Raw genomic sequence first — 13,322 nt, forward strand, 5'->3', positions numbered from 1 at the left:
TCTCTCACACACACACACACACACACACACACACACACACATAATGATTTTTATACTGTACAAACTATAGATTCTAACCCCTAAACCTAACCCTTACAAAAAACCTTCTGCATTTTTACATTTTCAATAAAACATTGTTTAGTATGTTTTTTAAGTGATTTAAATTATGTGGACACTAGAAATGTCCTCATAAACCACATTTATAGCATAATACCCTTGTAATTACCAGTTTGTAACCTCGTAAACCACTTAAACCTGGTCTTGGTCTTGACTTGGTCTCGGTTTAGGTGGTCTTGACTACAACACTGCAAAATACTATTGTGAAATGGGCAGTGGGCGGGATCACACAGGCCAAAACACAAACAGAAATTCCGGCCCGGAACAGACATTTCAAAGTAAAATATACTGGCTGTAGCATTGTTTTCAGAGAAGCCATTATTTCAACTTAGCATGTTTCCTAAATCTCTGATAACATATTATGATAATTTTATGCTTTAGTACAGTAAATATATTAAATATTGCTCCTTTAAGGGCCATTTGAATATTTACAAAATTATTTGCATGCCATACAATTGTTTGCAGTTTCTGATTGTGGGTTGAAATTAACGTTCAACCAAGAAAACAAGTTAAAGGTCTTTCTATTATGCAATATTTGGCATTGTTATTATTGAAAATTAATTTTAATCATTATCTTTTTATTTTATTTATTTTTTTACAGTGAATTCAATTAAGGGCATTTTGTTGCTTTTCAAATTATATATATATATATATATATATACACACACACACACAGTATATACAGTGTGTATGTGTGTGTGTGTGTGTGTGTGTGTAATTGTTTGTAAGGTGTTTGCATAGTGTGTAGCCAATTCACATTCATATTCTTTACATGAGAACGCAGAGACCATCTCTTCCTTTTTCTCAATGATCCTCGAACTTTTGTCGTATGTGTGTGTGTTTGTGTCTTTGTAGGAGTGGATTGTTGATGATGTAATGACACACCCCAAAACCTCACTATAAAATGTTGACAAAAGGTGAGTCACATGTTCCTCTCAAAAGCAAGAGACCAGAGAATAAAGAAGAAAGTAATTTCAGTGTCATCTCCAGAACGACTCTTCTGGAAGACTGGCAAGACTGAAAATGACCAAAAACACCAATATTCGAATCAGTCTGCCAATAGTCTGCTTTGTCTGGCAGATTGCTATGATCATTCTGTTTGGTGTGTTCATCCGTTATAACGAGGAGTCTGATACCCATTGGATTGAACACAAAAGAAAGAACAACATTTCCAGTCATATAGAGAATGACTTTTACTACAGATATGCAAGTAAGTATCATCACCATTATGTTTTACTGAAATAAGAATTAGCTATAATTTCTGTAAAGGATTAGTTTCTCATTGTTTATTTTGTCTATTTTTTAATAATATACATTACATTTTCCAACCCTAATAGTCTCAGATTTATTTATTTTTTATTAATATTTATTTATCCTTTTAAGGCTTTCAGGATGTACATGTGATGATCTTTGTGGGTTTTGGATTTCTCATGACCTTTCTGAAGCGCTATAGTTTTGGTGGAGTTGGCTTCAACTTCCTCATCGCAGCCTTTGGGATTCAGTGGGCTCTGTTGATGCAAGGCTGGTTTCATCATCTTGATCATGAAGACTGGAAGATAAAAATTGGGATTGAAAAGTAATTGATTATTCCTAATCAATGTAGGGGAGAGTTACACATTTTGTTTCAACTTCTGTAACTCAGTGTTTTGTTTTTATTTATTTATATGCTCCAAATTAAAGCAATATAGACATTTACTCATCCTTAAGCAGTTGAAATTTATGTAAAGTACTAAAGAATGCTGTTGTTAAAACCTACCCCACATAAAGTATATATATGTGAGGGCTGTCATTTGATTGAATTTTTTTGTACAACAATGAATTAATTGAATTAATAGAAATTAATCGCATATATAAATATTTGGCTCTTAAATAATAGGCCCTCAAATAACAATAATTAAATACTGAATACAATTAAATATTTAGTTAAATAATTGTAAATTTATATTTAAATATATATATATATATATATATATATATATATATATATAAACAATTCAGATAATTAAAATACATTATTGTGGCAGAAGAGTAAAGCATTGATAAGACAATATAAAAAGTGGCTTTAGAAGAAGGCAGTATATTGTTTATTAACATATTATTGAAGACTGGCCTACAGTCTACAGCAATCCATTTAGCAAATTATTTTGTCAATCAAATCAAAGATAGATTTGTCCTAAGAGTTTTTCTAAGAACGTATGAAGAATGTATATATGCATCAGACTGAATCTTTTGGTGCGTCTCACCTTGGTTGTATTGTGTAAAAGTATTTTGAAACCTAGACAAACACGTCTCGAAAACCCTGTAGATCCCTGCATCTGAACTGCACTCTGTCCAGCTGTGTTTAAATGCAAGAACGTGTCCTCATCTTGTGCTGGCTCTAGTGTCAAGCAAGCCTGATTGTGGTTTGTTGTCTGTAGAGCTGCACGTTGCCTATACAGCTGGAGTTCCACTCACTGCCCTCTGCTGAAAACAAGTTTGAATTGTTCCAATATTAGGAATAATCAATATTATGGTCTATGGACATGATTAATTGTATTAACTTTTTAAACATGTTATTTTACATAATTAATTACAACACATTAACATATTAAATTGATAGCCCTAATATATATGTAAGGGATAATGTACAGTCAGCCGGTTGTTATCGCAAAATAAAGTCTGACAGGATTATCAGCCTGAAGGGGTTTATTTTGTAATAACAACCAGCTGAATGTATATTATCCCACTTATTACATGGCTACTAACCAAATAAATAAATACATGGACATAAAATATTGATTTTCATTGAAACGATGTAATTATGTGAGGAGAAAAAAATAGCTGAAGAGCTGAAATCCATATCCAGTTTGCATCGGAGTATTTATTTTGTGAAAATTACCATCTGACTCCTAATTATCCAGCCTATTACAAGACTTCTTGCCAAAAAACAAATAAATGCACATGAAACATTGATTTGAGTTGAAATTATTTTATTATCTTACTTGTATAGATCGCACAGTGATCGGAGAAGCAGGAACAATCGCTCGCAATACACAGATGACAAATATCAGAACGCTAGATGGCACCATTGACTAACCAGAATCTAGTATTCCAGAGAGCAGTGCAATTATACAGTATATATATATATATATATATTCACAGTGTCTTGCAAATTCTACTTTGCTATGTGGTGATTTCACTGTAGTGTATTTCTAATTGGTTAAACTGATGGTGGTATTGATGGTATAACTCAACCCTTGTAACAACACTCCATGGTCTCTCCTACAATCCTTCTTAACTCTAATATTATGAGACTGATATATCTACAGAGCATTCCATTTGTTACATTACATGGAATGCGTAACATTCCATTGATATCTTTGATCGCTGTCATTTTTCAATCAGCCTCATCAATGCAGACTTCTGTGTGGCCGGCTGTCTTATTGCATATGGCGCTTGTCTGGGAAAGGTCAGTCCAGTGCAGCTAATGATTCTTACTCTGTTTGGCATCACGTTGTTTGCAGTTGAGGAGTATATCATTCTCGAACTGCTTCATGTAAGTTTAAAACCATCTATTCTCTCCCATTAGATAACATGAGTGCTGGGATTGATAATTTCTAATGATTTCATATATGCATAGGTGAAAGATGCTGGCGGTTCCATGGTCATCCACACTTTTGGAGCATATTATGGTTTGACTATATCTTGGATCCTGTACCGACCACGTCTGTCTCAAATCAAGAATTTACAAGCATCTGTATACCACTCAGATGTCTTTGCAATGATAGGTGAGTACTCAAGAAACTTCCCTCTCTGGTTTCCCCTGTGGTATTAAAGGGATTGTTCACCCAAAAATGAAAATTCTCTCATGATTTACTCACCCTCATGCCATCCCAGATGTGTATGGCTTTCTTTCTTCTATATATACACTGGTGGCCAAAAGTTTGGAATAATGTACAGATATTGCTCTTATGGAAAGAAATTGGTACTTTTATTCACCAAAGTGGCATTCAACTGATCACAATGTATAGTCAGGACATTAATAACATGAAAAATTACTATTAAAATTTGAAACTATTTCAACTACTTAAACTACTCAACTTCAACTACTTAAACTACTTCAAAGAGTTCTTATCAAAAAATCCTCCACGTGCAGCAATTAAAGCTTTGCAGATCCTTGCAGACAGCATTCTAGCTGTCAGTTTGTCCAGATACTCAGGTGACATTTCACCCCACGCTTCCTGTAGCACTTGCCATAGATGTGGCTGTTTTGTCGTGCACTTCTCACACACCTTACAGTCTAGCTGATCTCACAAAAGCTCAATGGGGTTAAGATCCATAAAACTCTTTTCCAATTATCTGTTGTCCAATGCCTGTGTTTCTTTTCCCACTCTAACCTTTTCTTTTTCTTTTTCTGTTTCAAAAGTGGCTTTTTCTTTGCAATTCTTCCCATGAGGCCTTTACTGTTGTACATGAAACTGGTGATGAGCGGGTACAATTCAATGAAGCTGTCAGCTGAGGACATGTGAGGTGTCTATTTCTCAATCTAGAGACCCTGATGTACTTATCCTCTTGTTTAGTTGTACATATGGCCTTTCACATCTCTTTCTGTCCTTGGTAGAGCCAGTTGATCTTTGTATTTGAAGACTGTAATGTACACCTTTGTATGAAACCTTCAGTTTTTTGGCAGTTTCAAGCGCTGTATAGCCTTCATTCCTCAAAACAATGATTGACTGATGAGTTTCTAGAGAAAGCTGTTTCTTTTTTGCCATTTTTGACCTAATATTGACCTTAAGACATGCCAGTCTATTGTATACTGTGGCAACTCAAAAACAAACACAAAGACAATGTTGAGCTTCATTTAACGAACCAAATAGCTTTCAACTGTGTTTGATATAATGGCAAGTGATTTTCTAGTACCAAATTAGCAATTTAGCATGATTACTCAAGGATAAGGTGTTGGTGTGAAGACTGCTGGAAATGGGGCCTCTCTACATTTTATCAAACATTACTTTTTTCAAATAGTGATGGTGTTGTTTTTTACAACAGTAATGTCCTAACTATACTTTGTGATCAGTTGAATGCCACTTTGGTGAAGTACCAATTTCCTTCTGAAACAGCAAAATCTGTACATTATTCCAAACTTTTGGCGACTAGTGTGTGTATATATATAGATTTAATGCCTGACCTAATCTTCAACATTTTTGGTATGACATTTCTAATTTTCCTCCCTGTTCCTGTCATAGGCACTCTTTTCCTTTGGATGTTCTGGCCCAGTTTCAATTCTGCCATCGCAGATCATGGAGACGGCCAGCATAGAGCAGTAATAAACACCTACCTTGCACTGGCCGCATCAGTTCTCAGTACCTTTGCCATTTCAAGTCTCTCAAAGAAATATGGAAAGCTTGATATGGTAAAAGTCCTCCAACAGATCTCTAACAACTGTCTATGAGATTTGACTTAATCTTTAATTTTCATATGTAAATAACCTTTAGACTTCCTTAACGTTGTTCAGGTACATATTCAGAATGCTACCTTGGCTGGTGGTGTTGCAATGGGAACAGCTGCAGAGTTTATGATTATGCCATACGGCTCTCTGATAGTGGGATTCTGTACAGGCATTATTTCCACATTTGGATACATGTTTCTGACTGTGAGTTTTGCAGTGTTCTACAATACTTACAATGCCCAGAATATGCAGATAATACACTTTAGTTCACTTTTTATTCACCCTCACATTGTTCCAAACTCCTTTTGTGTTCAGCGATTGAAAAAATCATATAGGTTTGGAAAAACATGAGGTTGATTAAATGTTTTGATTCTATATGTGGAATATGTTTAAAATATTTCTGTTTAATAAGTTGCTGTCGAAAATGTATTTCAAAAGTTTCAAACTTAATTTTAAAGCACATTAAAAAACAGTAAAGGCATGAGGTTTTGTAACCATAACAATATTTATTTATTTTTTTACATTTTAGCCTTTCATGGAAAGAACTTTGAAGATACAGGACACTTGTGGAATACATAACCTGCATGCAATGCCTGGAGTTATAGGAGGTGTTGTCGGAGCTATTAGTGCAGCTGCCGCCAGTGAAACAGTTTATGGATCTGAGGGGTAAATTCATGGCAGTGTTATAGTAATTAACACATTTTCCCATATCCTATATTCCAGTGCATAAGATCTGAATCTTGAATCTGAATGTCAATTTTCTTAGAACCGAAACAGTAACCAAATCAGTTGCCAAATTATTGGTAATAATAAAGGTTCTATTTAGGTCTTTAAGCTGTTTTAGAATATTATTAAATGCTTGTCAGCACTTTAAACTAAGACTGTTCTCATATATCTTAAATCTCCTGACTCTGAAATCATTTTCATATTTTAAAAGAAAAAGAAAATGAAAGCAAAATATCTTGTAAGTGATGCCTTAATAATCTGGTTTCTGTTCAGGTTGATTAACACTTTCGACTTTAAGGATGCCAACAGGACAGTCAACATGCAGGGTGCTTACCAGGCAGCTGGTCTTTGTGTAGCATTAGCATTTGGCATTGTAGGTGGAGCTTTGGTTGGTGAGTGTAAATAAAGTAATACAGGTAAACTACGTTTATCATTATTTAACATTACGTAACATGCATTAGAGCAGTTTGCTTCATTTTACAGGGGGAATTCTAAAGCTGCCAATCTGGGGAGACCCGGCAGATATCAACTGCTTTGATGATGATGTTTACTGGGAGGTAAGCAGTGTTTGTAAATCTAAAAACCCAGATAAAAGTGAATATTCAACATGGTATTGAGTAAAATAATTTATATATTTATGAGGTGGATTTCAAAAAGTCCTGGATTCATAAATATTTTCTGAATTTAATCTTAGCTTCCTGAGGATGAGGATGAAAATATCCCTGCATCTATACACTCAAACATAAACCATGTAAGAAACATGCAGCCAGAAGTGTGAGTATACATTCTGTCAAGTTTTATATTACTGGGTGTATTCATGTATCTCTCCTTACAATGAAAGCATCCTTCTGAAAGACACTATTATGAAAGGTACTGCCATAGGTACGTAAAATACTTCTAGATTACGATGAGATTGACAAAACAGAAATAAAACAAACTATTTTTAGTGTGATAAAAGTTTTAAAGCTTTAAAGACAAGTGGTTTATGTGGCATGGATTTTAAATTACATTTAAGAAATTTGACCAATAGTCAAAATTGCTGTGTAAAATTACTTAATTTAAAACATTTCTGATTACTGGTATCTCTCATGTACACAGATATCGAAGCAATCTATAGAAAAGAGCTTTCCTGAAACACTCCATGAAGAAGCTCAGCTCTGAATGATGAAGTCATGAAGGCTTTACAGACTGATAAACTGCTCAGTGGAATTTTTTTGTCATGTGCTGTGGGTTATACAATGTCATAATCCCATCATCTTTTCAAAACAGCTGACAAACCAGTGTTGCCAGTGTTGCTTCCACAAAGACAAATCCAAACATACCTTTTCATATTCTTTTTTTAATTCTTTACATTCCTACACCTCCATCAAATTATATCAAGTTTTGATAATTCTAATTTATCTGTGTTTGTCTGTGAATGATCTTTATAGTATTTATAGTTATGTAATCTTTATATTCTTTATAGTTATCTGATAACCATATAGTTTTTAATAGCACTTTCTTTTCATTGGTAGGATTTATATAAAGAGGTTCCATTAAAATCAAATCATAAAATTAATCTGCCCAGAGTGGAAAGTGAGCAAGATGTTGATTTAATGAAAAGCGAAATACACATTATTTAACAGAATGACAAAAAGCTCCCTAATAAAGACACTAGTTTTTATCATATATTGGTTTCACTGATTTTCTAATTGAAGCAGTACATTAAAGCAATAACACGTGATTGGCTTTGATAGATGAATTTGCATACTAGCCTGTGGCCTCTATTTAAGTAATCTTATTTTTGCCAAAAGAAACTTCCTGCTGTCTGCAATGTTTCTAATCCATCATAATTTGTTTTCCCCTCCCCCTCAAAACTTTGAAAGATGTTATTGTTAACTTTAAAGTTAAAATTGAGGTTTGGTGGAAAAAAATGAAAATAAAAGGAGACTGGCAGTAGAACTCACTCTATGAACAAGATCAGTTATCCCATAGATGAAGTTACTGTATACATACAAATGCTCCACCCCTTCTGGGTTCTTTTGGTAGCCCAGAAAAGAACTGCTGCCTATGGGCACTTCGTTAAAATTGCACTGAAACTGCCCAAAAAGTGCTGTTTGTGGGGTTGGAACACCCCGTTTCCCACAGATTATTGGAGAGTGGGGCTTCTTTAAATTTCCATCAGATCGTTACATCAGGAAAAACACAGGATTTTACATAAATTATGATAATTCACAGGTCACCGTCATTGTTGTCGCGTCTGCTCTGTTAGACCCAATTGACCCGCAGCAGCTGTTGTTTGATATTAACTTTTTTACGAAGAAATTACTCAAACTCTGATTGTAAACTGCGTTTTTTAATTTCCAAAGTGCTGTCACTGTGACAGATATGAGGTCAAATATGATCTAATCTGTTCAAGACCACCCTATACGGGGGCCTGGGTAGCTCAGCGAGTTTTGACACTGACTACACCCCTGGAGTCGCAAGTTCGAATCCAGGGCGTGCTGAGTGACTCCAGCCAGGTCTCCTAAGCAACCAAATTGGCCCGGTTGCTAGGGATGGTAGAGTCACATGGGGTAACCTCCTTGTGGTCATGATTAGTGGTTCTTACTCTCAATGGGGCACGTGGTAAATTGTGCGTGGATCGCAGAGACTAGCATGAGCCTCCACATGCTGTGAATCTCCGCGGTGTCATGCACAGCAAACCAGGTGATAAGATGCACGTATTGACTGTCTCAGAAGCGGAGGCAACAGAGATTTGACCTCTACCACCTAGATTGAGGTGAGCAACCACGCCACCACGAGAACCTACTAAGAAATGGGAATTGGGCATTCCAAATTGGGGAGAAAAAGGGGATCAAATAAAAAAGACCAACATATACGATAAAACAGGAGGAACAGATCCCGTCTCCACCACCGCAGCGCATGGACTATTGTTTGTGAAAGGGTAAGTGAATAAAAATAATGTCATACTGCTAAAATGATGTCTTTGCATTTATTTTGAATGCATTACATAATATTGTTCAATCGAAAACAGCTGTTACTAAGTTTTGATATGGAATATGATCATATTGAAGTAAGAATATTATTATTTATTGTATGTGGGTTAATAATTTAAGCAGTAAAGACACATATTGCATATCTAGTGGTAGTTTTTATTTGTATATATCACATTTCTTAGGCTTTAGAAGTGTGTTATACATGTGAAGATGTGTATTCATCAACCTGTTACATGTCCAACATAATCATACAGGCTTACTGAACCAAGTTTAAACTTGTTTTGCTGATATTTCAGAAAAGAACCCACATAATTTATTCACTGTAAATCATTTATAATAACTTTGATTAACATTAAAAGACATTATTACATTCTATAAAGCTTAAAAGATGATTAAAACAGCAGCGCTGCCTATTTCCACCATTTAAATCTGCTGCTCAAAAGACCACGGAAGCACAGTTTCCTGCATTGTGACGTCAGAGTAATTTCAACTTTTGACTTAATTGGCCTGGACTCTTTGCTAAAATGGAAAGTGTAGAAAAGTGGTAACTAGGTAACTGGTCCCTGATATGCACTGTAAAAAAAAAAATCTGTTACATTTACGGTAAAAAAGTGACAGCTGTGGTTGCCAGAAATTCACCGTAAAAAATACGGTAACCATGTTTCAGGCTTTACGGGATGTAATTTTGTTGCCTGTATATTTTACGGTCCATTACCGTCTTTTATATGATTAAATAATAAACATGATATATTAACCTTCTGAAACTGTAAAAATCTGCTTTTCACTTTATAATGTATTGTTAATCACCATAGTAATTACAAAAGGGCACATGTTGACAAGAAGTTCATCAATAGAGGCCCTTCCTGGAGCAATGGACCAATAAACATGTCACTCACACAAACACTAAACACCATCAGGGTAACACATGTGAAATTAAAATTATGCAGTAAACATTAACTAAACTATATCAAATATAACACAGAACACCCCAATGTACATAACTGATATAAAAAATATGAAGAAACATAACTATTCCCATAAAATAGCATGCTGGGTCACGCATGGAATTCCGGGAATGCCCAATTATTGTTTTTACCGTAATTCTAACAATAATTTACCGTAAAAAGTACACGTACTCTCTTCTTAAACATAATATATATATATTTTTTCTGTTAATTATACAGAAAATCATACTTTTTACACATTGTTTTTTTAATTAATTTTTTTTTTTTTACAAAATTTTACCGTAAAACTACATACAGTATATTGTCTTTTTAAATATATTTATACATTTTACTGTATATTTTAAGGTAACTACCCATTAACCAGTTTTTTTACTGTACCATTTTTACAGTCTTTTACCGTTAAAATTATGAACATTTTTTACAGTGTTGATAATGATCTTTAATCCTCATTAATAAATGATACCCTTATGAAAATTTACCATGGATTTACTGTAGTAATATTGTATTGACTATGACTAGTAACCACGACTGTAGTAACCAAGTTATTTTTATTTTTGTTTATTTTTTTTGGCAGTAACCAAGTTTTTAATACGATTAACCATGGTTTTACTACAGCATTACTGTAGTATCCATATGGTAACTTGGTTTTAGTAATAGGAACCATATAATAATATCTATGGTTAATTTTGAGGATTTATATGTGGCTTATACTAACTAATTTTTAAAGGGTAAACAAAGCAGCCTAATAATTTTCTGTTTAGGCCATAAATATATAACAAAATTTAAGTAATAATAAAGTTACTCATTTTATCAAAATAATTCGTAAAACTTCAATTTAATAGAGGTATCGGTATTGGTTTACCTAACCACAAGAATTGTTCTTGGTCAGAATGGAAGTGTCTGACCAATTGTTGGTAAAACTTGACCACAGAGCCTTTTATTCTGTAAATGAACTTCAAAGGATCTATGTGGCAAATGGTTATTTTGAGATTTTTTGTTGTTTCAATTAGACAACCTTGTGATAATGCAAATGAATTGATGTAATTTGATCCCTGTGTTACATCAGAGCTGCAAGTCTTCAAAAGGTTTGAAAGTGAAACAATTTCCCTTTAATCCTGATTGGTCCAATGCTATGGAATTATAACTTGAATGAAAAATGTGTTCTTTGGGATTTCTGCAATTTCTTTGCCATCCTATTTATCTCCTTAAATTGTCCTAATACCATTCTTAAATTGTGGATCAGTGAGTGCACTTTTTTTGTGCACAGAAACACATTATTATTTAACAATCTGACATTTACTTGTATGTACACTGTTCAGTTAAAATAACATTCATTTTTGAAGTTTTATTATAATTTATTAATTGCATTTACCTACAGGCCTAGGTCGATGGGTCGATGGAAAAAAAAAAGATTGATGAATTTGATGAATTCATTATATGATCAACATTTCAGGCCAGATTTAGGGCAGATTACATGTAATTACATGTAGCACACAAATGCTTCTTTTTATACCCTACTAACAGATATTGAAGTAACTGTAATTAGTATCTAAATATCCAAAAACCAACAGTTGATCACATACAATTGATCTACTGCATTTTATTGCAAATTGAATTTTAATTTAAATTAACTTTGAAATAATTATATTATGCTTTCCTCTTGTTTATCTTTTTTAACATAAAAATTGATTCCTTGTAGTTAGGCTATACAGTATGCTTGCCCTTTGCAGTGTGTTAACCTATTAGCTGAGATTCCAGACTTCCAAAAGAACATAAGCATAACTGAAGTGATCATACACTTCATACTGATGGTGTCAGACTCTGCAACAGACACTTACAGGTACTACGACACAAATAAAAAGTAAAACATATAATATGTATTGTGTTAATGGACAGTCTAATTGCCACTTGTAGTAAGTGTACATTATTCTGTCTGAGACTCTGTCTGCTATGTATTTGGAAACCAGTGAGTAATAGTGTAAACTGTGTTATTTATTCCCATGGTAAGGCAGATGTGTTCTGCAGAATCTAGATGGTTGTGCAGGTTTATCCAGTCATGGAAAGTTACTGGAAACTTTGTCCCTCCCCTGTTTAGTTAGTTGATTAGGTAGAACAACAGACAGTTTAGAGCAATAACTTGTTAAATGCATCAGATCACCTTACAAATAAATTTGACTAAGAACATTTACCAATTTACACTGATTTATACATTGATGGTAAAGAGTGCAAATGAAACTATGAGATCTCTGTAAAATGAATGGCATGGTACTCAGTACCAAATGATTGGACATCCTAGAATTTGTGAAATTCAATGAAATAGTTTTGTTTATGAAATGTTGCAGAATTGAAACTTGTCAATATTTGTACATCACTGCCCTATACAGTACAAAGGGAATAACTTTGTACAATTAGTTAGTTGGTGAACAACTACTCTGTTGATGAACTTCAAAGGATCAATGTACTGTAGAGAGTAATGATTAATTTTTTGGTTGTTTCTTTTAGACAACCATGTAACAATACAAATTAATTGCTGTAATTTGATCCCAGTTTTACATCATAGAGGATAATAGGCTACCAAATACTTAGCTGCTGATATTTGTTCTGTCCAAAGCTATTGAGGATTATCCTCTTTTGTTCTAGACATATACATGCCAGTCACAATGAGACCGACTGTGGTCCCTGGTTTTGTAACTGTTTAGAGCAAATGGGATTTCATGAACAAAAGCCTTTGTGGATGATCAAGAAGGATATCCTAAATCCTGCATGCTTTGTGTACGTTACTGTATCTGTTAGACCACAGTGCTAACAGTATCACCAAAATATGCAAATGTACTTGATAATCAAAAAGCCACAACCACAAATAGCATGGTGGTTGATGCCTAAGTCATTAATTTCAGGAAGGAATGCCCTGAACATGCAGTATACCGTAGGGCCTACATTTGCTGAAATTCCCAACAAAAGGGGTTAGTTTAACATTTTTATCCCTATGCTAGTAAAGGCAAAATCCCATACACCTGCATTTCGAGGATAGCCTTGTAAAGTTTTAGAGGTCTTTCGGTATCTGTGAGTGACAGATTCTGGTCTCAGAGGAGAGGTCCAGAGGACGAC

General features: G+C 34.2%; 1 protein-coding gene across 1 annotated transcript; it reads left to right on the forward strand.

Annotated features, from left to right (window-relative positions):
- The first annotated feature begins 1,064 nt into the window (after positions 1–1,064).
- On the forward strand, positions 1,065–7,939 carry LOC127449606 (ammonium transporter Rh type C 1-like). Its single transcript, XM_051713138.1, has 11 exons — positions 1,065–1,327; positions 1,501–1,693; positions 3,502–3,652; positions 3,737–3,884; positions 5,343–5,509; positions 5,612–5,749; positions 6,075–6,211; positions 6,545–6,663; positions 6,755–6,828; positions 6,966–7,045; positions 7,370–7,939. Exons 1-11 carry the CDS (start codon positions 1,141–1,143, stop codon positions 7,386–7,388), a joined length of 1,413 nt encoding a protein of 470 aa, XP_051569098.1. The 5' UTR covers positions 1,065–1,140; the 3' UTR covers positions 7,389–7,939.
- Positions 7,940–13,322: the final 5,383 nt, after the last annotated feature.

The sequence above is a fragment of the Myxocyprinus asiaticus genome, chromosome 12 (genome assembly GCF_019703515.2).
Source record: "Myxocyprinus asiaticus isolate MX2 ecotype Aquarium Trade chromosome 12, UBuf_Myxa_2, whole genome shotgun sequence".
Lineage (NCBI taxonomy): Eukaryota > Metazoa > Chordata > Actinopteri > Cypriniformes > Catostomidae > Myxocyprinus > Myxocyprinus asiaticus.

Bases quoted from the DNA above. Each gene is read 5' to 3' on its own strand.
- LOC127449606 (XM_051713138.1), top strand. From the start codon at position 1,141: ATGACCAAAAACACCAATATTCGAATCAGTCTGCCAATAGTCTGCTTT. The intron at 3,653-3,736 runs GTAAGTTTAAAA...ATATATGCATAG, and splicing joins TCATTCTCGAACTGCTTCAT to GTGAAAGATGCTGGCGGTTC. The intron at 3,885-5,342 runs GTGAGTACTCAA...TTCCTGTCATAG, and splicing joins AGATGTCTTTGCAATGATAG to GCACTCTTTTCCTTTGGATG.